Raw genomic sequence first — 25134 nt, 5'->3', positions numbered from 1 at the left:
GTCATGTCGTGCTGAGCTCCGCTCCCAAACTGATCCCACGCAGCCCCAATTAGCCGTCAGAGCACATCTAACTCACCGGAGCCGAGGCACCTACACCCCCGGGATCGGCACCACCGGTAATGCCGAAGAAGGGGAGCGTGGCACAACCCGCTGGCCGCCTCATTACGGACCTTCTCCTGAGCGGCAACACATCCAAGATGGCCGCCGCAGCAGCTCCGTCCCCGGCCACAGCACCGCAGGTAGAGGAGAACACAGACCAGGGGGGAACTGCCCCAGGCATGGAGACTATAATCTCCACAGCAGCGCTCACAAAATCGCTGCAGGAGACTTTTAGAGCAGAACTCTCTGCAGCCATGCAGGGCATTGCGTCTCAATTACAGGACATTATGCAACGTACAAATAACTTAGAGGAAAAAATGGAGTCTATGATAGATGCCCTGGAGGAGGATCACGAGACATCCAAAAATCACACAGACCGCATTAATGAGCTGGAACTTCGCTGTGAGGATTATGAAAACAGGTCCCGCAGGAGTAATTTGAGAGTAAGAGGTCTCCCGGAACATATTACTGCCCTTAAAGAAACAATGACCACACTTTTTGCTGTGCTCCTGCCTGATTTAGACCCATCCCTCCTACATATTACCAGGATCCACAGGGCACTGGGCAAGCCTCGTTCGCCTGACATGCCTAGAGACGTTATTCTGAAATTGCACTACGAAGAAACAAGAGATATGATCCTAATAGCAACCAGAGACCGCTCTTCCTTGCCTAATTTACCAAATACTGTGCATATATATGCGGATATAGCCACGGCTACATTGGCCAGGAGAAGATCCCTCAAACCCATCACGGCCTCCCTTCAGAAGGCCCAAATTAAATACCGCTGGGGATTCCCCTTCACCCTGAACTTCACAGCCAACTCCCAATCATTTATCTGCAAATCTCTGGAGGAAGGAAAACAAGCCTTGGTTAAAGCAGGAATACCGATCAGCATAGACGCACCCTCGCTTCCTCAGCAAAAATCCAGACCAGCAAGAGAGTGGAAAGACTCCCCCAGAACGAGAAGTCAAAACTCACGGATCTCCTGATGTGGACTTACAGTCACGTGAAAGAAAGAGAACTGAATCTTCTAAAGGCCACCTCTACTGAGAATGGGAACCTCCATCTTGGTTGAACTCTCCTCCATATGAAAAATACCCCGAACTCGGACGAGTAATTAGCCATGTTGTGCCTGACCTACCTCTATCAGGTTTACTAAACCCATCTGACCCCCACCTATCCCTTCCCACCCTCCCCCATCTTACTCATTCTTTTATCTCTCACCTCCCTTTTCCTATATTTCATCCACCTTGTGTGGTGTGGAGACTTTAACTTCACTATGAATCCATCAATTGATAGTAGCTCACTGAAAAGGACAGACATAACAAAAACTGACAGGAAGAAAATACTCCAGCTGATGAAAGAGAGTCACATTGCGGACGTGTGGAGAGAGATGAACGGAGGCATTAGAGGGTACACATATTACTCCCCAGCACAAAAATCCTACTCGAGAATAGACCTTCACTTAACCTCTGCATCAACACTCCCATCAGTCCTCTATTCCCGACATATCCCATCTCCATGGTCAGACCATGATGTAGTCTTATCTCTATTCAAATTTAACACTGTCTCTTCTAGACTATTCAAATGGAGAATAAACGAATCCTTACTCACTGACCCCTCCACCCTAATCGATGTTAAAAAAGATCTAAACGTATACTTCGAAGCTAACTCGACAGGTGATATATCACCTGGGTCAGTATGGATGGCACATAAAAAATTCATAACTGGAACACTGATTAAAATAGCCTCCACCAAAAAGAGGCAAAGATCGGAGCAGCAGTTGCAACTAGAAAGCAAACTGCTTAGGTTAGAGCAGGCAAATCAATCAACTACATCTCTCTATTTAACCAAACAGATCCATGATACTAAACTAAAATTAGATGCACTCCTCACAAACAAAACCGAAAAAGCACTAACATGGACCAAATCATCCTTCTACAAACACGCCAACAAACCTAGTTCTATGCTAGCCCGTAAACTTAGACATAAAGAGCTATTAAACAATGTCTCATCCATTAGAGACCCAACAGGTCAAACTACAGCTAACCCGGAGGCTATCTACAGCACATTCCACAAATATTACCAATCACTCTACGCCACCCCCCAGCCTCCCCCCCCGCAGCGCCTTCAGACCTTTTTGGAAAGACTGAATCTCCCTAGGATGCCTGCCTCCGCAATCGATCACCTCCAAACGCCCATTACTACCGAAGAGATAATGTCAACAATTAAGAATCTTAAAAAAAGCAAAGCCCCTGGTCCTGATGGCCTCACGGCACTTTACTATAAAAAATTTGGAGACATACTTACTCCCTACATCCAACAATTTTGCAATTCTCTCCTCAACGGACACCAAATGCCACCCGAATTTTACACTGCACATGTGACAATAATCCCTAAACCTAAAAAAGACCATCTCTACCCTAAAAATTATAGGCCCATTTCCTTATTGAATGTAGACCTTAAAATATACACATCTATTTTGACGGCCAGACTCAATACAGTCCTACCCCTATTGGTCCATCGAGATCAGGTGGGGTTCATACCTAAGAGACAGGGTCCTGATAATATTAGAAAGAACCTGAATCTCATACACTCAGCAAATCACTTTAAACGGCCATTGTTGATGCTGGCTCTTGACATAGAAAAAGCCTTCGATTCGGTATCATGGACCTATCTATTTGAAACCCTAGCAAAATTTGGAGTCCCGGCAGGAATTATAACTAGCATCAAACTATTATATGATAGCCCCATAGCCTACTTAAAGCTACCCACTAATCAACCTGTCCCCATCAAAATTCAAAGAGGCACAAGACAAGGCTGCCCATTGTCACCAGCTTTGTTCGCCCTGGCTATGGAGCCTCTGGCAGAGGCCATTCGAACCAACCCTAACATCCATGGACCCCAGGACCTAGGAGGCCAATATAAGACAAGTCTCTTTGCAGACGATCTACTTCTAGCCATTACCAATCCAGTCACCTCACTCCCGAATCTATTCACCGTTCTACACGAATTCGAACTCATATCAGGCCTTAAAATCAATGTCGACAAGTCCGAGGCACTATTCATCAATACTCCAAAAGAGGCCCAAACCAACCTAGTTTCTCAATTTAAATTTTCTAAAAAAGATCATTATCTGACCTATCTGGGAGTTAACGTGACCTCTCATAGGTCAACACTGTTTAAATGGAATTACCTACCACTGATAAAGAACCTGCAATCGGACCTCACTAGATGGTCCTCTATGCAATTGTCCTGGCTTGGTAGATTGCACGCTATTAAGATGATTACCCTCCCAAAATTTCTCTACCTCTTTCGATCTCTGCCTATCCCACTACCATCCAGGACACTGCATGAAATCAATACCACGATCTCGAGGTTCCTGTGGCAGGGCAAAAGGCCTCGAATACGGCTTAGAACCCTATTCATACATAGAAGAATGGGAGGTTTGTCTTTTCCCAATTTTATTTTATACTATAAGTCTGCCCAACTAGCCCAATTAATTAGCGTTTGTACTAGCAGGGACAATCGGCCCAGATGGATTGATCTAGAGTCATCCTTCATGGCCCCCTACTCTCTACCAGGCCTACTATGGTCTATGCAGAAGCTCCCAAAGGGAATCCATATAACAGCCCCATTCTCTTTTCACTCCCTCATCATGTGGCGGAAGGAGAGATTTAAATATGATCTACAATCTAAATCATCTCTTCTAACCAACTTCTTTCATAACCCTGATTTTATTCCAGGATTAGATCCCCGTCCCTTCTCCTGGTGGATCCTTAATGGCATAACTACCCTGAGACATCTTTGCACACCCTTCCTTACACTCCTCTCCCAACAGGACTTCATCCAAAAACTTAAACCACCAGCAGAGGAAACGTTGCGCATCTGCCAGGTTTTCCACTTTGCCAAACAGATCCTACAACACAAAACACCCCCACGTCCTACAAGCTACGAACAGAGAGGCCTGAATGACCCCTTGAGTGGAGGAACTATTTCCCTCATCTACGCAACCCTAAATAGCACCCAGGGTGACGAAAAACTTAAATTTATGAAACAGTGGGAGGCGGACCTAAATATATCATTGTCCCTGGAGGACTGGAGGAGGAACTGTACTACACTTTCTAAGGATAGCTACCAGTCCTCGATGGTTGAGACGTCCATTAAACTCTTGCATAGGACATACCAGGTCCCGAGTAAATTGCACACCATCTATCCAAATGTATCAGACCGCTGTTTCAGAGAATGTGGACTTCAGGGCAATCTAAAACATATTTGGTGGGAGTGCCCGATGGTATCTGCACTTTGGCGGAGGGTACAATCCATAATGGTAAAAATGTGTGGTAGGACAGTCCCTTTGGACCCGGCTGTGTTTCTTCTAGGTGCTAGGTTACCCGGCTTACCTAAAAAACTCCACAACCTAGTCAGCCAACTTTGTATGGCGACAAAGTTACACATTGCAACGAAGTGGAGAACTACTTCTTTATCACTGCCACTTGTGATGGACAAGATGAACACTATTTTGTTATACGAAAGAATCCAAGCTACAAGGAATGACTCATGGGACACTTTCTATCAGACTTGGCAACCCTGGATGGAACTAGACAATAATGTAAACCTGGGACAGACCCTAATATTGTCCTTGTGATTGCTGGGTAAATTGAATGCGACCACTCTTATATCTTGTTTGAGATACTCTGTTGTCCCCCTCCCCTATGTACTTCCCCCCCCTGTCTACGTATTGTAGTTCATGAAAGTTTAATTTTATCGGTGTTTGAGTTTTGTTTCTTTCCCACGATCTAAACACTATACCACCTTCTTGTACGGGAAATCTGTTGTTAATGTATTATTTTACTGCTTGCTCGGAAAATAAAACTTATTGAAACTAAAAAACAGATAATTATATACGGTACACACACACAGGTACCTTAAATATGTCACTGTCGTATGTGTAGTCCATGGCAGGTGAAATGCGCTGGGAAAATATCTGGCTAATCATCGTGCGGTACGCTTTGCCATCCACATTGGCCAAGGTGTGATGGAGAACTTCATGGAGCTCGGACTCTTCTAGCTGTGGTGGCGGCAAGAGGTCACATTTCAGAAGCTCCATCGCTGTGGGTCGGGTTGCCGGATCATGGTTCAGAAGCCAGGTTATAACTTTTCTCTGTAAAAGTGTATAAAATGCTTGGTAAAATTAAAATAAGTACATAAAAATAGGGATCGCATTGATAAGTATTTGGTGTGATTAACCCCTTCAAGACCCTGCGCTTTTCCATTTTTGCATTTCTGGTTTTCCTCCCCTTCTTCCCAGAGTCATAACTTTTTTTATATTTCCATCAATATGGCCATGTGAGGGCTTGTTTTTTGTGGGACAAGTTGTACTTTTGAACAACACCATTGGTTTTACCATATTGTGTACTCAAAAATGGGAAACAATTTCAAGTGTGTGAAATTGCAAAAAAAAAAAAAAGTGCAATTCCACAAAATTTGGATTTTTTTTTTACCATGTTCACCAAATGCTAAAACTGACCTGTCTTTAGGATTCTCCAGGTCATTAGAAGTTCATAGACACCAAACATGTCTAGGTTATTTTTCATTTAAGTGGTGAAAAAAAATCCAAAGTTTGTAAAAGAAAAAAAATTGCGCCATTTTCTGAGACCCATAGCATCTCCATTTTTCGTGATCTCAAGTTGGGTGAGGGCTTATTTTTTGAGTGCTGAGCTGACATTTTTATTTATACAATTTTGGTGCAGATACGTTCTTTTGATCGCCTGTTATTGCATTTTAACGCAACGTCGTGGTGACTAAAAAAATGTAATCCTGGCGTTTTGGCTTTTTCTCGCTATGCCGTTTAGCGATCCTTTTTTTTAAAATTGATATATCGCGCAATTCTGAACTCGGCGATACCAAATATGTGTAGGTTTGATTTTTTTATTTTATTTTGAATGGGGCAAAAAGGGGATGATTTAAAAACTTATATTTTATGTTTTCTAATATTTTTTTAATTTTTTTTTAACTGTTGGCATGCTTCAATAGTCTCCACGGGAGACTAGAAGCTGTCATAACCCGGTACATACAGGCGATGATCAGATCGCCTCTATGTAGTAGAACTACTCACTTGCTATGAGCGCCGACCACTGGGCAGCGCTCATAGGAATCCGGCACGGACAACCATAGAGGTCTCCAGGAGACCTCTGGTTGTTATGCCAAGGAACCGGCGACCGGGTCTGTCGCTGTCAGAGTTTGACAGTGGCATTTAACTAATTAATAGCCACGGGTAGATTGCGATTCCACCCATAGCTTTGCGGGCAAATGTCAGCTGTTCAAAACATGTTCCGAGAAAAATGTGGGCTCAGGGCCGGAGCCCACATCAAAGGGAAGGAAGCGACCTCCGAGGTACTAGTATGGCGGAGGTCGTAAAAAGCTTAAAGGGTATATCTGGGACTTGATGAAAAAAAAAAAAAACTGTTCTGCCCGGCGCCATTCTTCCCCAGCACAGAGTGGTCACAGACCGCTCCTGCCAGGGATTCTGCTGCTTCTGCTGATGAGACGGGGCGTCATTCTGATTGGCAGCCGAGTCCCCCAGTTAGGCAGCGGGGATCCAGCAGTCACTCAGAATGACATCAAAAGTCCCGCACCGTTGACAGAGTGGAGTGGAAAATAATACGTGACATCAGCGGCGGCTTTTGAATCCCCGGCAGGAGTGCTCTCTGACTGCTCTGTGCTGGGGAAGAACAGTGCCGTGCACAACAGGCAGGTAAGAAGCACATTTTTTAACTAATGTCCCGGATACCCCCTTTCAGTTTACTAAAACCAGAAATGTTGGTACCAAATACTTTAAGGGCCACTGTCACCCCCTCCAGCCGTTATAAACTAAAAGAGCCACCTTGTGCAGCAGTAATGCTGCATTCTAACAAGGTGGCTCTTTTAGTTTTGTGTTCATGTATTACTAAAATAAAGCGCTTTGAAACTTTTCAAAAATACCTGTCTTTGTCCATGGAGGCGGGTCTGAAGCCTCCTCTGTGAAGCGCCCAACTGCCGTCACTCATCTCTTCTGGGGCGATGGTCGTCGCCCCCTGCACGCTGTTCTTCTTAAATCCAGCGCCTGCGCTGTGCGTGCCTGCCTGGGGCAGGCGCATTGAGAATTGGCAGTCATAGCTCAGATGCCGGGTTCCTGACTGCGCCTGTGCGGGCAGTGCGGCCACCCTGTTACTGAATCCCCGCCCCGCACTGTGTTATGCATTATGCACAGTGCGGGGCTGGGATTCCAGGGCATGCGCACTGCGCTTGTCAGATGCTCCCCCAGGTTCCCCGCCTTCCAGCGTCGGTCTGTGCAGGAATCTGCCCAGGAATCCCAGCCCCGCACTGTGCATCATGCATAACACAGTTATGCCTCCGTGGACAAAGATAGGTATTTTTGAAAAGTTTCAAAGCGCTTTATTTTAGTAATACATGAACACAAAACTAAAAGCCACCTTGTTAGACTGCAGCATTACTGCTGCACAAGGTGGCTCTTTTAGTTTCTAACGGCTGGAGGGGGTGACAGTGGCCCTTTAAATGTATTGAAGGTGTGAATTGTTCAGGAATAAATATTATACCTGCTTTTCGGTTTCTGGCTTCTCAAAATCATTTGGAAAACCTATCGAGGGCTGAAAGAAAAAGATGAAAAAGAATTCAGACTTTTACAATTCTGGCAGATTTCAAGATGAATTTTACAACCATCCCCTGTTGGCTCAGTGTTTGCATATAAGATGCAAAGTGTATTCTACATAAAATCCACATTATAAAAGGTTAAGTTAACTGCTTTAAATGTGGCACGCCATACCTCCACTTAACCCTTGCTGCGATCCTCACCAGACTTTGCGAGTGCACTCTGCATCACCCCCAGTCAATTGTATTTGTGATCAACTACCCTGCACCTACAAGGCACAAGTAAGTTCTTCTTATTGCTTACCAGCATCTCTGGGTGTACATCTTTGGCTCTTTTATAGCTACATTTACTGCATGTGGGGGATTTTTTATTGCAGGTGATCACAGTTACTGAGACCTGTCAAACATACTCATCTGCCGCAACAGCCTATTTGGTTATTTCTGTTTTATTTCTAGCGCAGGTGTCTTTTTGAAAGAGATCTTTAATATATGTAGCACCAGTACTTACCATTGTGGAAATTTCACAGAGGAAAGGTAAACTGGGAATGTACCATAAAGCTCTGACATGAGGTGATTCAGATACTAGCTCACAAATTATTGTTGTACTGTACAGGGCCGGTTTTAGACAAACTGAGGCTGTGGGCAAAAGTTTAAAGTGGGGCTCCAAATGCTCACATATTGCACCATCACACAGAAACAGTTCTGTTGTATTTACAAGCGCTGAGTTCAGGCCACTAAATGAGCGCGATCGACAATATTGAAGTCGTTCGACGCTTGTTTCCCTGCTTCCTTAGGGTAGGTGCACACGTTCAGTAATTGGCAGCACATGTCCGCTGCTGGCTATTGAACGCAGGTGAATCTGCATGTGTTCATTGAACCTTGCGGATTCATCGCGTCCAATACATTATACTGGTGAAATTTATCTTGCGGAGACAAATAAAGATAAATTGACATGCTGCGGTCTGACAAGACGTACCGCATGTCCATCTCCGCGGGTGAGCCGCGGGCAACTGTGCACGCATAGTGGGCATAGGATTTCTTATATTGTAACATCTGGATGCTGCACAAGTATGCAACGTCCAACCCCGCTTCGTTTAGGCTAGGTTCACACTAGCGTTGCGCCGCCCTGCGTCGGCGACGCAACGCGCGACGCACGTAAAAACGCGCGCAAACGCGCGCAAAAACGCGCGCGTTTTGCGACGCGTGCGTCGTTTTTGACGAAAATCGGACGCACAGAAAATGCTACAATGTAGCGTTTTCTTGCGTCCGACGCTAGCGTCGGAAACGACGCACGTGGCGAAAAACGCCACCAAAACAACGCACGCGTCCCCTATGTTAAACATAGGGGCGCGTCGCCGCTGCGTCGCCGGCGCAACAGCGACGCACATTGGCGGAACGCCAATGTGAACGTAGCCTTACTGACCATGTGCACCTACCCTTACTCTGGCTGAGGAAGAATGACTGATATAGATGGTACTCGATACAGTATAATACAGGTCCCAAATAGAACATATGGTAAAATGCACTCCCCATGGTCATTGGTAGAGTATAATGCAGCCACCCTCAGGAGTATACTGCAGCCCCCCAGAGTATAAAGCAGCCCTACACACCCAAACATAGTGCAGTCCCCCCACACACCGTATAGTGCAGTACCCCCACACACACACTATCGTGCAGCAGATAGATATACACACACATGCCTTACCTCTCCTCCTCTTTCCCCAGCTGCTCTGACTTCTGCAGAGCGTCTCATCAGCTCCACTGCTGAAGCACGCAGAGTCACAGGCAGAGGAGGAGTGATGGGAGACGGAGCCTCACATGACGCTCTCTCCTCCATCACTGCTTTCAAGTTGAATGCGCGATGCGGGGAGGGGCGGCGCAGGTCCCCCTCTTACTCAGGGGCCCCATAGTGGCCACTGGCTGGGGCCCCCTGGAGGTGCGGGGGACACTAGGCGACTGCCTGGTCTGCCTGCTCCTGATACCAGCCCTGGTACTGTAATGTATCCAATAACAAACCACATAAAATATTATATACACGACTTACGATACCTGTCTCAGCATGCCCAACACAGAAATCCTTTCAGAGCTCGTGTCCATAGGTTTGTAAGACATCTCAAAAAGGATTATCCCCAAGCTGAACAGGTCAACTTTCTAGAACAGAATAAAACACCAATTTTTAGAATACCAAGTATTGCTTAGATGACAAATTGAAAGTGGTGCAAATCCTCAGTTACCAAAAACAAAAGCAGCATAGACTAGATATCAATCTACTGATACATATTAACCCCTTTCTGACCTCGGACGGGATAGTACGTCCGAGGTCAGAAGCCCCTCTTTGATGCGGGCTCCGGCGGTGAGCCCGCATCAAAGCTGGGACATGTCAGCTGTTTTGAACAGCTGACATGTGCCCGCAATAGGCGCGGGCAGAATCGTGATCTGCCCGCACCTATTAACTAGTTAAATGCCGCTGTCAAATGCAGACAGCGGCATTTAACTACCGCATCCGGCCGGGCGGCCGGAAATGACGGCATCGCCGACCCCCGTCACATGATCAGAGATCGGCGATGCTTCAGTATTGTAACCATAGAGGTCCTTGAGACCTCTATGGTTACTGATCGCCACCCTGTGGTCGGCGCTCACAGCACACCTGATTTTCTGCTACATAGCAGCGAACAGCAGATCGCTGCTATGTAGCAGAGGCGATCGTGCTGTGCCAGCTTCTAGCCTCCCATGGAGGCTATTGAAGTATGGCAAAAGTAAAAAAAAAAAGTTAAAAAAATGTGAAAAAAATAAAAACAATATAAAAGTTTAAATCACCCCCCCTTTCGGCCAATCGAAATAAATCAATAAAAAAAAAAAAATCAAACATACACATATTTGGTATCGCCGCGTTCAGAATCACCCGATCTATCAATAAACCAGCATTAAAGCATTAACCTGATCGCTAAACAGCGTAGCGAGAAAAAAATTAGAGACGCCAGAATTACGTTTTTTTGGTCGCCGCAACATTGCATTAAAATGCAATAAAGGGCGATCAAAAGAACGTATCTGCACCAAAATGCTATCCTTAAAAACGCCAGCTCGGCATGCAAAAAATAAGCCCTCAACCGACCCCAGATCATGAAAAATGGAGACGCTACGAGTATCGGAAAATGGCGCTTTTTTTTTTTTTTTTTTTTTTAGCAAAGTTTGGAATTTTTTTTCACCACTTAGGTAAAAAAATAACTTAGACATGTTAGGTGTCTATGAACTCGTAATGACCTGGAGAATCATATTGGTAGGTCAGTTTTAGCATTTAGTGAACCTAGCAAAAAAGCCAAACAAAAAACACGCATGGGATTGCACTTTTTTTGCAATTTCTCTGCACTTGGAATTTTTTTCCCGTTTTCTAGGACACGACATGCTAAAACCAATGATGTCGTTTAAAAGTACAACTCGTCCCGCAAAAAATAAGCCCTCACATGGCCAAATTGACGGAAAAATAAAAAAGTTATGGCTCTGGGAAGGAGGGGAGTGAAAAACGAACATGGAAAAACGAAAAATCCCAAGGTCATAAAGGGGTTAAGAGATGCCTGGATAATCGATCCCCTATTCTAGATCCACTCTTTTCAGTTCAAGAACGACATCCAGACCTCCACATTATTAATACCTGATTATAGGAAGCTTTGGTGTTCCCCTGGACTTCTGGGCTCACATACAAAGCTGTGCCCACCATGCCAGTGAGTTTTCCTAAAAGGAAAAAAGGTTTAAAACTACTACAATTAAACTACAGGATTACAAATTACAGAAGCAAAAATTTGCATATACCGTATTTTTCGGACTATAAGACACTTTTTTCCTCCCAAAAAGTGGAGGAAAATGGGGGGTACGTCTTATAGTCCGGATATATTGGCTCTGGCTGTGGTGGGGAGGTGGGGGGTTAGCGGTATCGGAGGAGCAAAAGTCACAGAGGTAGGAGCTGGCAGCTCCGGCTAACTCCTGTGCCCGCTGCTAAAGAGAAATGAATATGCAATGCTTTCCACGCCCATGGGCGTGGAGGGCAATGAATATTCATTTCTTCCTGGCATCCTGGTATGATTGATTGGACTCATCGCCTTGCTGGTATGATTGTCCCCATCCCCTTGCTGGTATGATTCGCCCCATCCCAGTCCTGGTATCTATGGCCCCATCAGAAAAGATGGATACTCATTCCTCTACAGTAGCGTGCACAGTCAGTCGCATGCTTCCTGCTGTCGCCGGCAGTTACGTGTACTGATACTTAAGAGAAATGAATATTCAGAATATTCATTTCTCTTAACTATCGGCACATGTGACCACCGGACCCAGCAGTAAGCAGGCGGCTAACAGTGCACGCTTCTGAAAAGGAATGAATACTCACCGCGATCTCTGATGAACACAATGTGAGTATTCTGGTAGCTGTGCTCTGCTTGTGAGCAATGTATGATCTCCCTGCCATGCGCTGCTTACAAGCATTAAGCAGCTGCTGGCACCGGAGCAGGACGCTGCGACTGCGAGGGAACGGAAAAAGGTAAGAGTAAAGGTTTCAATATTTTCTGATGGGGTCATGGATACCAGGACTGGGATGGGGTCAATCATACGAGCAAGGTGATGAAGCCAATCAATCATACCAGGAACTGGATGGGGCCAATCAATCATACCAGGAACTGGATGGGGCCAATCAATCATACCAGGAACTGGAGGGGGCCAATCAATCACACCAGGAACTAGATGGGGCCGTGTATACCAGGAACTGGATGGGGCCAATCAATCATACCAGGAACTGGATGGGGCCAATCAATCATACCAGGAACTGGAGGGGGCCAATCAATCACACCAGGAACTAGATGGGGCCATGTATACCAGGAACTAGATGGGGCCAATCAATCATACCAGGAACTGGAGGGGGCCAATCAATCATACCAGGAACTAGATGGGGCCATGTATACCATGAACTAGATGGGGCCAATCAATCATACCAGGAACTGGATGGGGCCAATCAATCATACCAGAATAAGGATGGGGCTAATCAATCACAGCAGAATGAGGATGGGGCCATGTATACCAGGATGGGAATGAGGGCCATCCATACCAGGATAGGGATGAGGGGACCATATTTACCAGGATAGGTGATCTTAACCCCTTCATGACCCAGCCTATTTTGACCTTAATGACCTGGCCATTTTTTGCAATTCTGACCAGTGTCCCTTTATGAGGTAATAACTCAGGAACGCTTCAACGGATCCTAGCGGTTCTGAGATTGTTTTTTCGTGACATATTGGGCTTCATGTTAGTGGTAAATTTAGGTCAATAAATTATGTGTTTATTTGTAATAAAAACGGAAATTTGGCGAAAATTTTGAAAATTTTCACAATTTGAATTTTTATTCTGTTAAACCAGAGAGTTATGTGACACAAAATAGTTAATAAATAACATTTCCCACATGTATACTTTACATCAGCACAATTTTGGAAACAACATTTTTTTTTGCTAGGAAGTTATAAAGGTTAAAATTTGACCAGCGATTTCTCATTTTTACAACAAAATTTACAAAACTATTTTTTTTAGGGACCACCTCACATTTGAAGTCAGTTTACGTGGTCTATATGGCTGAAAATACCCAAAAGTGACACCATTCTAAAATAGGGATTTTTGTGTGTACTCACCGTAAAATCCTTTTCTCCGAGCCACTCATTGGGGGACACAGGACCATGGGGTGTTATGCTGCTGTCACTAGGAGGCTGACACTAAGCTGAGACAAAAAAAGGTTAGCTCCTCCCCTGCAGTATACACCCTCATGCTAGCTTCCAGAGACCCAGTTCAGTGCAAAAGCAGTAGGATAATAACAACAAAATATCAAGTAACATTAGAGTATAACATGTCAACAAAACAGTCAAAACTAAAAAAAGGTAACGAGCCGAAAGGCTAACAGGGTGGGTGCTGTGTCCCCCAATGAGTGGCTCGGAGAAAAGGATTTTACGGTGAGTACACACAAAAATCCCTATTTCTCCTTCGCCACATTGGGAGAGACAGGACCATGGGACGTCCTAAAGCAGTCCCTGGGAGGGAAACAATACAACCAAATAACTCCGTGTACCATCTGACTACAAATGCGCAACGGCCGCTTGCAGAATACGTCTGCCAAGGGCCGCGTCCGCAGAGGAGTGAATGTGGACATTGTAGTGCTTTGTGAAAGTATGCAGGCTGGACCACGTAGCAGCCTTGCACACCTGCTCCGCTGTAGCCTGGTGCCGGATGGCCCAGGAAGCACCCATCGACCGAGTGGAGTGTGCTCTAATCCCCGCCGGGATAGGACTGCCCCTGACCCGATAGGACTCCTGGATAGCAGACCGAATCCATCTGGCTATCGTGGCTTTAGACGCAGCCAAACCCTTTCTGTGACCCTCCGGGAGCACGAAAAGGGCGTCCGATTTTCTGAAATGAGCCGTTCTGGAAATGTACCTCCTAAGAGCCCGTACCACGTCCAGGGTATGAAGGGCTTTTTCAACTTTGTGTTTTGGCTGCGGGCAAAAAGAGGGAAGAATGATGTCCTCGTTAAGGTGAAAGGATGATACCACCTTAGGAAGAAAGACCGGGGAAGGGCGTAGGACTACCTTGTCCTGATGGAAGGCAAGAAAAGGAGCCCGGCAAGATAAAGCGGCCAATTCTGAGACCCGTCTGATAGACGTTACGAGGAAGGCAACCTTCCAGGAGAGGACAGAAAGAGGAACATCCTGAAGAGGTTCAAATGGAGGTTCCTGAAGAACCCCCAGGACCAAGTTGAGATCCCATGTCTCTAACGGCATTCTGTAGGGGGGTACCACATGGGAGACCCCCTGAATGAAAGTCTTGACTTGAAGGTTGGCAGCGATCCTGCGTTGAAACAACACGGATAACGCTGAGATCTGACCTTTGAGGGAACTCCGTGCCAAGCCGGAATCCAACCCGAACTGAAGGAAATCCAACATGCAAGGGATTGAGAAGACTAGCGGAGGGTGACCTCGGAGCCTGCACCATGAGAAGAAGGTCTTCCAGGCGTGGTGGAAAATGGAAGCGGAAGACACCTTGCGAGCGCTTAGCATGGTGGGAATGACCTGCTGCGAGAAACCAGCTCAAGTTAGAATCCAGGTCTCCACAGCCACGCCGTTAAACGTAGGGCCCCTGAGCTCTGGTGGCAGATCGGTCCCTGGCGAAGCAGGTCTGGGCGGTCTGGTAACCGCCAGGGGACGTCGGCTACGAGCTGAACGAGCTCCGCGTACCAAGCGCGACGTGGCCAATCTGGGGCGACCGGAATGACCGGAACTCCCTCCGTCTTGATCTTTCGGATCACTTTCGGCAGTAAGGGAAGTGGAGGAAACACATATGGGAGTTGAAACTGATTCCAAGGGATTATCAGCGCGTCCACTCCGATGGCCTGAGGATCCCGAGAGCGCGCAATGAAGTTGTGGACCTTGGCGTTCAATCTGGACGCCATCAGATCCATGTCCGGGGTCCCCCAACGAAGGCAGATCTGTCGAAAGACCTCTGGATGGAGTTCTCACTCCCCCGAGGCAAGGCCCTGGCGGCTCAGAAAGTCCGCCGCCCAGTTTTCGACTTTCGGAATGTGCACCGCGGAAATGGTGGAATGGTTGGTTTCGGCCCAACGAAGAATGGGGGAGACTTCCTGCATCGCCGCCCTGCTGCGGGTACCCCCCTGGTCGTTGATGTAAGCCACCGCAGTGACGTTGTCCGATTGGACTCGTATCGGGTGACCCGCAAGCAGGGCGTGAAAGCGATTCAGAGCAAGTCTGATCGCACGAATCTCCAGAATGTTGATAGGGAGCTTCGACCCCCGAACAGTCCAGCGGCCCTGGGCAGAGTGGTGAAGAAACACCGCACCCCAACCGAGGAGACTGGCGTCGGTAGTCAGCACTAACCAGCGGATCGGGAGAAAGGACTTCCCCTGGAGCAGAGATGGACCCAGAGTCCACCATACAAGAGATTGTCTGACCCGCGGAGACAACGGGCAAGGACGGTCGAGAGATGAGAGGCTCCTGTCCCAATTGTCCAGCAGGGCCTGCTGCAAGTGACGGAGATGGAGTTGAGCGAAAGGCACCGCTTCGATTGCTGCGACCATTTTGCCCAGGATCTTCATAGCGAACCGAATGGGTCGCGGGCGAGGATGGCAGAGAGTCCGGGCTCCATGCTGAAGAACTTGGGCCTTGGACCGAGGAAGCATGACTAGACCCCTTGAAGTGTCCAGGATCATTCCCAGAAAGGAGATGCGTCGGGCAGGAACGGGAGAGGACTTGCTCAAGTTGATCAACCAGCCCAGGCGTGAAAGGGAATCCAAGGTAATGTGGACGCTTGCCTCGCAGGCCTGATAAGACGGACCCTTTATGAGAAGGTCGTCCAAGTAAGGTAAAACGACCACTCCTCGCGAGTGAAGAATGGCCATGACGGCCGCCATGACCTTTGTGAATACCCTGGGTGCCGTGGCAAGACCGAAGGGTAAGGCCGTTAACTGGAAATGGTCCTCTAGAACGGCAAAGCGGAGGAACCTTTGATGTGGCGGGAATATTGGAATGTGAAGATAGACATCAAGGATGCCTATCGATGCCAAGAATTCCCCTCTTTCCATCGAGGCGATGACCGACCTGAGCGATTCCATCCTGAAGTGTCGTACCTTTACACACTTGTTTAGGAGCTTCAGATCCAAGATAGGGCGCACTTTCCCATCCTTCTTTGGCACAACGAAGAGGTTTGAGTAGAAACCTTTGAACCTCTCGTGTTCCGGAACCGGAACAATGACCCCGCTCTGGCGGAGGGAGTGAATGGCGCAAAGGAGGGCGCGAGACTGAGCTCCCGAACTGGGGAGACGAGAGGGAAAAAACCGAGTTGGAGGAGGAGCGGAGAACTCTATTTTGTAGCCAGACGACACCAGATCCCTGACCCATTCGTCGTGAACGACGGAGAGCCAGGCTTGCTGAAAAAGAAGTAGGCGTCCGCCTACTCTGGTGGTATCGACTGGCGCCGTTCCCGAGTCATTGGGAAGGGAATCTGGGAGGTCTGGAACCTCTGGTCCTGGGCTGCCTAGGCTTTCCTCGCCAGGACGGATTCGGCCTGAAAGAGGGACGAACGTCTCTGTCTGAGCGAGCGGATCAGTCCGATCTGGAAAAACCGGCCGGATTGGACCAGGCTGGGCTGGTACGAAAGGGCCGAAAACAAAAATAAGGCTGTCGCTGGAATGCCGACTTGGGCCTCTGTTGTGGAAGGAACTTGCTCTTTCCCCCTGTAGCGTCGGAAATCAGCTGGTCTAGCTTTTCACCAAAAAGACGCCCGCTCTGAAAAGGGAGAGAAATCAGAGATTTTTTAGAGGAGGAATCTGCGCGCCACTCCCTGAGCCAAATGGCCCTTCGGATAGTGATGGCGTTTGAGGCCGCCGAGGCTGCGCAATTCGCTGCATCGAGAGATGCGTACATCACGTAATCACCTGCCATGGCAATCTGTTTAGCAGGGTCCGCCATTTCAGCCGGGAGATCCTGTTCATGAATGGATTTCGCTAGAGCATCCGCCCAGGAAACCATTGCCTTGGCCACCCAAGCTGCGGCAAAGGAGGGAGATAGGGAAGAACCTGAGGCTTCGTACACTGAGCGAGCTAGGGAATCTAGCTGGCGTTCAGTGGGACTCTTAATCGTAGCGCCCTCCGGAACGGATAGGAGCGTTTTGGAAGCAAGGCGCGAAACCGGAGGATCTACTAGTGAGGGGTCCGTCCAGTCTTTCACTAGATCTGCTGAAAAAGGATACTTCGATACCAGTTCCTTTTTTCCCGTGAAACGCTTATCCGGACGCTCCCTGTGTCGCCTGACTATCTCCAGAAAATCTGGGTAAGAGGCGAACGTCTTATGAGAACGTTTGGATCTGGTAAAGGAGACTGCGTGGTCCGGAGCAGCGTTAGAGTCATCGTCCACTTTAAGTGCGTGATTGACAGCTACAATGAGGGAGTCAACCGTAGATCTAAACTCCGGAGCCTCCGGGTCTAAGGATACCTCAGACTCATATTCAGAGTCGTGAACGCTGCGAGCCCCCAAAGAGGGTGAGCGAGAGGTGGAGCTGCCAGAAGCTGAGTGGCGAGGTGAGCGCTCAGGAGAGGTAGTGCGGATCCGTTTTCTGGATGACCGTGCCTCTTTCCGTAGAGAGCGGCCCCTGCTGGCCGACGATTCCCCTGATACGGAGGGATCTCTTAACACCTGTAACGGATTGCCCCGTTCCCCAGGAGGGTTCTGAATGGATTTGATGGCATTGGCTAAAAAGTCCACGGACTGCGACAGCGAGGCAACCCACGCGGGGGGACTAGGTACACCGGACTCGGTGGCGGTGGAGGGCTCCTGGGCACATGGGGCATCGCAGGCTGAGCAGAGGGGGGAGCTCTGAGGCCGAGGAAGTGGAGCCTGGCAGGTGGTACACGCAGAAAAAAAGGTAGTATGCACCTTAGAAGACTTTTTAGACTTTGACTGGGACATGGTGTACCCTAATGTAAAAATAGACCAGGGTCTAAAACTAAGGAAGCGAGGGCGGCGCTGCAGGGGAGAACCTGACGTGGTCTCCTTACCCCAGGTCCTGTGTCCCGCAGAGAGGAGAGGCGGCGGCGGTGCTGGAGACAGATGATGTGAGGAAACGCTGCACGTGCGGCTGGAGAGCAGAAGCTTGCGGCGTGCAGAGGAACGATCTAAGATGGCCGCCGAGAATGGGGAGAGGAGATCTCGCAGAGAGCGAGAAGCGCCAGGACCAAGGGGCGGCGCCGCATAATGACGCGTAATGGGGGGCGGAGCCTATCGGGATGTGGCCTGTGCTAGGCCAAAGCCGGGGACTAAGTTTTCGGCTTCGGCCCGGCACGCGGCCGCTGATGGCCGGAATATAAGGGGCCCAGAACAAAAGTGTGCCACCCTAAGAGCGAGCCCTCCGGACCGCAGAGTCGGCGACCGACCCCCCCCGAGACACTTACCCCGATAGAGCCCCAAGGGGTCTGAGGAGATGAGGTGAGGAGTGCCTGGGGTGGACACAGGGACGGTGCAGGGGTTGGGAAGCCTCCATCCACCGACCCCTGAAGGGGGGTGGAGAGGAACCATCCACCACCTGTATCAGCCGCATAAAACAGTGGTGATGCAGTGTGGGCTGCACGGACGCCACGGGTAATAGGGCCTCTGTACAGCCGAGGGTGAAACCTGGTGGACAGGGCAGATGTCCGGCAATAAAAAGCCTGGCTGCAGAGGAGGATACTGGAGGGAAAACACCAGTGCTCGTCTGTACTTAGGGGGGAGATCGGTGCCCGGGAAAGGGCCCGTCGCCCAAAAGGGTCAGCTCAGGCAGTGGCTCCCACGTCGCAGGAGAGGATACGGAGAGGTGAAACTCCCGTGCTCGCCTGTTGTTGGTTCGGGGGAGATCGGAACATGAAAGAATCCGTCGCCCCCTTCGTCCCCTTCGTCCGGAATGGGAAGGTTAAAAATCAGTGAGATTAAAAATCAGTGTGCCTCCTACGGACACTAAGCTTAAACTGGGTCTCTGGAAGCCAGCATGAGGGTGTATACTGCAGGGGAGGAGCTAACCTTTTTTTGTCTCAGCTTAGTGTCAGCCTCCTAGTGACAGCAGCATAACACCCCATGGTCCTGTGTCCCCCAATGTGGCGAAGGAGAAAACTGCACCCCTCAAGGTGCACAAAACCACATTCAAGAAGTTTATTAACCCTTCAGGTGCTTCACAGCAGCAGAAGCAACATGGAAAGAAAAAATGAACATTTAACTTTGTAGTCACAAAAATTATCTTTTAGCAACAATTTTTTTGATTTCACAATGGTAAAAGGAGAAACTGAACCACGAAATTTGTTGTCCAATTTGTCCTGAGTACGCTGATACCTCATATGTAGGGGTAAACCACTGTTTGGGCGCACGGCAGGGCTTGGAAGGGAAGGAGCGCCATTTGACTTTTTAAATGAAAAATTGGCTCCACTCTTTAGCGGACACCATGTCACGTTTGGAGAACCCCCGTGTGCCTAAAAATTGGAGCTCCCCCACAAGTGACCCCATTTTGGAAACTAGACACCCCAAGGAACTTATCTAGATGCATAGTGAGCACTTTGAACACCCAGATGCTTCACAAATTGATCCGTAAAAATGAAAAAGTCCTTTTTTTTTTTTTTCACCAAAAAATTCTTTAGCCTCATTTTTTTCATTTTCACATGGGCAACAGGATAAAATGGATCCTAAAATTTGTTGGGCAATTTCTCCTGAGTACACCGATACCTCACATGTGGGGGTAAACCACTCCTTGGGCACATGGTAAGGCTCGGAAGGGAAGGAGCGCCATTTGACTTTTTGAATGAAAAATTATCTCCATCGTTAGCGGACACCATGTCGCGTTTGGAGAGCCCCTGTGTGCCTAAACATTGGAGCTCCCCCACAAATGACCCCATTTTGGAAACTAGGCCCCCCAAGGAACTTATCTAGATGCATATTGAGCACTTTAAACCCCCAAGTGCTTCACAGAAGTTTATAACGCAGAGCCATGAAAATAAAAAAATAACTTTTCTTTCCTCAAAAATGATTTTTTAGCCTGGAATTTCCTATTTTGCCAACGGTAAAAGGAGTAATTGGACCCCAAATGTTGTTGTCCAGTTTGTCCTGAGTACGCTGATACCCCATATGTGGGGGTAAACCACTGTTTGGGCGCACGGCAGGGCTCGGAAGGGAAGGCACGCCATTTGGCTTTTTAAATGGAAAATTAGCTCCAATCATTAGCAGACACCATGTCACGTTTGGAGAGCCCCTGTGTGCCTAAACATTGGAGATCCCCCACAAATGACCCCATTTTGGAAACTAGACACTGAAAGGAACTAATCTAGATGTGTGGTGAGGACTTTGAACACCCAAGTGCTTCACAGAAGTTTATAACGCAGAGCCATGAAAAAAAAATATATATATTTTCTCAAAAATGATCTTTTAGCCTGCAATTTTTTATTTTCCCAAGGGTAACAGGAGAAATTTGACCACAAAAGTTGTTGTCCAGTTTCTCCTGAGTACGGTGATACCCCATATGTGGGGGTAAACTACTGTTTGGGCACATGACGGGGCTCGGAAGTGAAGTAGTGACGTTTTGAAATGCAGACTTTAATGGAATGCTCTGCGGGCGTCACGTTGCGTTTGCAGAGCCCTTGATGTGGCTAAACAGTAGAAACCCTCCACAAGTGACCCCATTTTGGAAACTAGACCCCGAAAGGAACTTATCTAGATGTTTGGTGAGCACTTTGAACCTTCAAGTGCTTCACAGAAGTTTATAATGCAGAGCCGTGAAAATAATAAATACGTTTTCTTTCCTCAAAAATAATTATTTAGCCCAGAATTGTTTAATTTTCCCAAGGGTAACAAGAGAAATTTGACCCCAATATTTGTTGTCCAGTTTCTCCTGAGTACGGTGATACCCCATATGTGGGGGTAAACTACTGTTTGGGCACATGCTGGGGCTCGGAAGTGAAGTAGTGACGTTTTGAAATGCAGACTTTGATGGAATGCTCTGCGGGCGTCACGTTGCGTTTGCAGAGCCCCTGATGTGGCTAAACAGTAGAAACTACCCACAAGTGACCCCATTTTGGAAACTAGACCCCGAAAGGAACTTATCTAGATGTGTGGTGAGCACTTTGAACCCCCAAGTGCTTCACAGACGTTTACAACGCAGAGCCGTGAAAATAAAAAATCATTTTTCTTTCCTCAAAAATGATGTTTTAGCAAGCATTTTTTTTATTTTCACAAGGGTAACAGGAGAAATTGGACCCCAGTAATTGTTGCGCAGTTTGTCCTGAGTATGCTGGTACCCCATATGTGGGGGTAAACCACTGTTTGGGCGCATGTCGGGGCTCGGAAGTGAGGGAGCACCATTTGACTTTCTGAATACAAGATTGGCTGGAATCAATGGTGGCGCCATGTTGCGTTTGGAGACCCCTGATGTGCCTAAACAGTGGAAACCCCTCAATTCTAACTCCAACACTAACCCCCCCACACCCCTAACCCTAATCCCAACACACCCCTAACCCTAATCACAACCCTAACCACAACCCTAATTCCAACCCTAACCCTAAGGCTATGTGCCCACGTTGCGGATTCGTGTGAGATTTTTCAGCATCATTTTTGAAAAATCCGCAGGTAAAAGGCGCTGCGTTTTACCTGCGGATTTAACGTGGATTTCCAGTGTTTTTTGTGCGGATTTCACCTGCGGATTCCTATTGAGGAACAGGTGTAAAACGCTGCGGAATCCGCACAAAGAATTGACATGCTGCGAAAAATACAACGCAGCGTTTCCGCGTGGTATTTTCCGCACCACAGCGGATTTCGTTTTCCATAGGTTTACATGGTACTGTAAGCCTGATGGAACACTGCAGCGAATCCGCAGCGGCCAATCTGGATCGGAGCATGGGGGGGGGTAAATCGGAGCACGGGGTGGGTTGATCGGAGCATGGGGGGGGGTCGGATCGGAGCACCGGGGCGTGGATCGGACTGCAGGGGGGGTGGATCCGAGTGCAGGGGGGTGTTTGGAGCACGGGGGTGGGATTGGAGCACGGGGGTGAGCGGACAAGAGCACGGGGGGGAGCGGACAGGAGGACGGAGGGGAGCGGAGCAGTGTAAAGGACTGATCGGGGGGCTGGGGGGGCGATCGGTGGGGTGGGGGCACATCAGTGTTTCCAGCCATGGCCGATGATATTGCAGCATCGGCCATGGCTGGATTGTAATATTTCACCAGTTATAATAGGTGAAATATTACAAATCGCTCTGATTGGCAGTTTCACTTTCAACAGCCAATCAGAGCGATCGTAGCCACAGAGGGGTGAAGCCACCCCCCCTGGGCTGAACTACCACTCCCCCTGTCCCTGCAATGGGAGTTAACCCTTTCACCGGATCTGCAGGGACGCGATCATTCTGTGACACAGCATATGTGTCACAGGTCGGATTGGCACCGACTTTCATGACGCATACGCTGTGTCACAGGTCGGGAAGGGGTTAAGTACAGAATTGACCACATTTTTTGCTTCAGTTTTTTTTCTTCCTAATTTCCTCCTCTAAAACCTAGGTACATCTTATGGTTTGGTGTGTCTTATAGTCTAAAAAATACGGTAACTGCTAGAAAGAAAAAATGGAAGAGTTGCCAAAGTGAACAAAGGAATCACCTTCAGGGTCAACCTTCGCAAGATCACAACGAACTTGGTCCTCATCTTGTGTCGATTCGGTCTTCAGAAAAAAAAAGAAAAAGAAAATGGTGGTAGATTTGTTACACAAAATGCATCAAACATCAAATTCAACTGCAGTTCATCAAATTAATTATGCCTTGGACACTTTCATGCCTGGTATAACTCTTAGGCCACGATTCACCATTGTTGTTGCGGGTTTTTTTTTTCTGTTTAAAAAATGGTTCTAGTGACTTTTTTTGTATCCCATTTAATACTTTAATTTGTTACTTTTTTTGTACTTCAATTTTATTTTTATTTTTTGTTATTGAGTTATTTTTTGGCAATGGTTGTGGGTATTCAAAAGTTGCAGCCTAATTCATCATTTGCGACTTTGCAAAATGCCGCTTTTTTTTATTTTTATTTCTTTTTGCACACTTATACTCCAGTGCCCTGGTGGGGTATAACATCTAATTTTATTTCTGTTGCACAGTTGAAGACTATCATGCCATTTCAATGGAGTGAACTCAACAATTAATTCTGCATGAAGTTTTGCACACTCGCAGCTGCAGAATCTTCCTGAAACTTTCAGCAGCAATTATGCTACATGTGAACATGTCCTAAAAAGTGTGAATCCGTTTCCCGGCTCCTAAATTCAGTCATCTTTCCATTAATAAATCTGCTAACATTTTTATCCATCTGTGACTGGATAACTAATATAACAGTAAGGACTGATTTGCTAAAATATAAGCACTTACTTTATAGGCTGGATGATCTGTAGCCAGACCAAAATCCCCAATCTTTACATGATCCTCTGAATCCAAGAAAATGTTAACAGGTTTCAAGTCCCTGTGTATCATCCCCTGCAAGTGAAAGCAGTACAGTGGAGTCACTAGAAACTTTAGTAAAAACCATATAAAAGTGCTAGGCAGGTCACACACCACAGCGGCCGGATGTAATCTTCATTTATCCAACAGACATTTGTGACGACTAACAAACAAGAGATCAGCGCCAAGTGTGAATGTTTCCGTCAGACATATCTGGTAGGATATTATCTAACCCAGGGACAAAGGATCAAACTCAATTTCCAAACACATTAGTCAACTCATCCTGCTGGCCGATTAATGTCTTGTGTCAAGTTTGCTAATGTGCAACTAGTACTTCAACAAAAACCAAATAAAAAAACACCACATTAAACACGGGCGGTCAGATTCTTGTTAAACCTTGAGACGGGTGGTCCACTTTTGGAGACCATTTTTTTACCCTTTGCTTGAAAGCATGCATTTTTGGCTTAATGATTTTTGAGATGAGGTTTCATTAAAAATGTGGCACCTTTTACCTTCTACAGCCTCCATGTTGCACTGTTTATTGCTGGCTGCTGAATGGGTTAACTGAGAATCTGTCAGGGGACGTCAGCCTGACAGTCCAATAGCAGAATTTAACTCTTTTTTTTTTTTTTTACTCCACTCTGCTGATCTATGACCAAATTAAAGTTAAATGTGCAGAAAAGAGAGATTTTTGATACTCACCATAAAATCTCTTTCTTGGAGACGTCATTGGGGCACACAGGTATCTGAGTGTATGCTGCTGTCGCTAGAAGGCTGACACTAGGCATAAAGAAAAATAGTTCCTCCTCAGCAGTATACACCCACGGACAGGCACAAAGTACCACAGTTAGTGTTAAAGCAGTAGGAGAAGCAACCAAAATTCAACATATGTACCAACCCATCAACAAAGGCACATAGGCCCAATAGAGCCAACAGTTAGGGAGGGTGCTTTGTCCCCCAATAAAGGCTCCAAGAAAGATTTTATGGTGAGTACCAAAAATCCCTCTTTCTTGATAGCTTCAGTGGGGGACATATGTAACCATGGGACGTCCCAAAGCAGTCCCTAGGGTGGGGGAAAGAGAAAGAATGCAAAGAAAAACGGACTCAAGTCGGCCAGTGCGCAACCGCCGCCTGAAGTACTTTCCTTCCCAGGCCTGCATCAGACGAGCCATGGGTATGGACACTGTAAAACCTCACAAAGGTGTGCAAAAAAAGACCAGGTTGCGGCTTTACAAATCTGCAAAGCCAAGGCCTGGTGACAAACTGCCAGGAAGCTCCCACCGCCTGTGTGGCGTGAGCCTTTACCCCCGGAGGGGGCAGTTTGTCCTGAACCCGGTATGCTTCTAATATTGCCAAACAAATCCAACGGGTGGA

General features: G+C 47.4%; 1 protein-coding gene across 1 annotated transcript in view; it reads right to left on the bottom strand.

The window, feature by feature from the left end:
* The window catches only part of EIF2AK4 (eukaryotic translation initiation factor 2 alpha kinase 4), a 152168-nt gene that overhangs the window by 41690 nt on the left and 85344 nt on the right, over positions 1 to 25134 (bottom strand). Inside the window, exons 16-21 of the mRNA XM_069731721.1 lie at positions 23692 to 23796; positions 22937 to 22997; positions 11399 to 11478; positions 9799 to 9900; positions 7698 to 7748; positions 5027 to 5263 (exon numbers count right to left, since the gene is read on the bottom strand). Coding sequence (XP_069587822.1) covers positions 5027 to 5263; positions 7698 to 7748; positions 9799 to 9900; positions 11399 to 11478; positions 22937 to 22997; positions 23692 to 23796 — 636 coding nt within the window. The remainder of the gene's footprint in view (positions 1 to 5026; positions 5264 to 7697; positions 7749 to 9798; positions 9901 to 11398; positions 11479 to 22936; positions 22998 to 23691; positions 23797 to 25134) is intronic.

This window comes from Ranitomeya imitator, chromosome 1 (genome assembly GCF_032444005.1).
Source record: "Ranitomeya imitator isolate aRanImi1 chromosome 1, aRanImi1.pri, whole genome shotgun sequence".
In the NCBI taxonomy this organism is placed as follows: Eukaryota; Metazoa; Chordata; class Amphibia; order Anura; family Dendrobatidae; genus Ranitomeya; species Ranitomeya imitator.
This window is presented reverse-complemented; position numbering and strand designations above follow the sequence as displayed.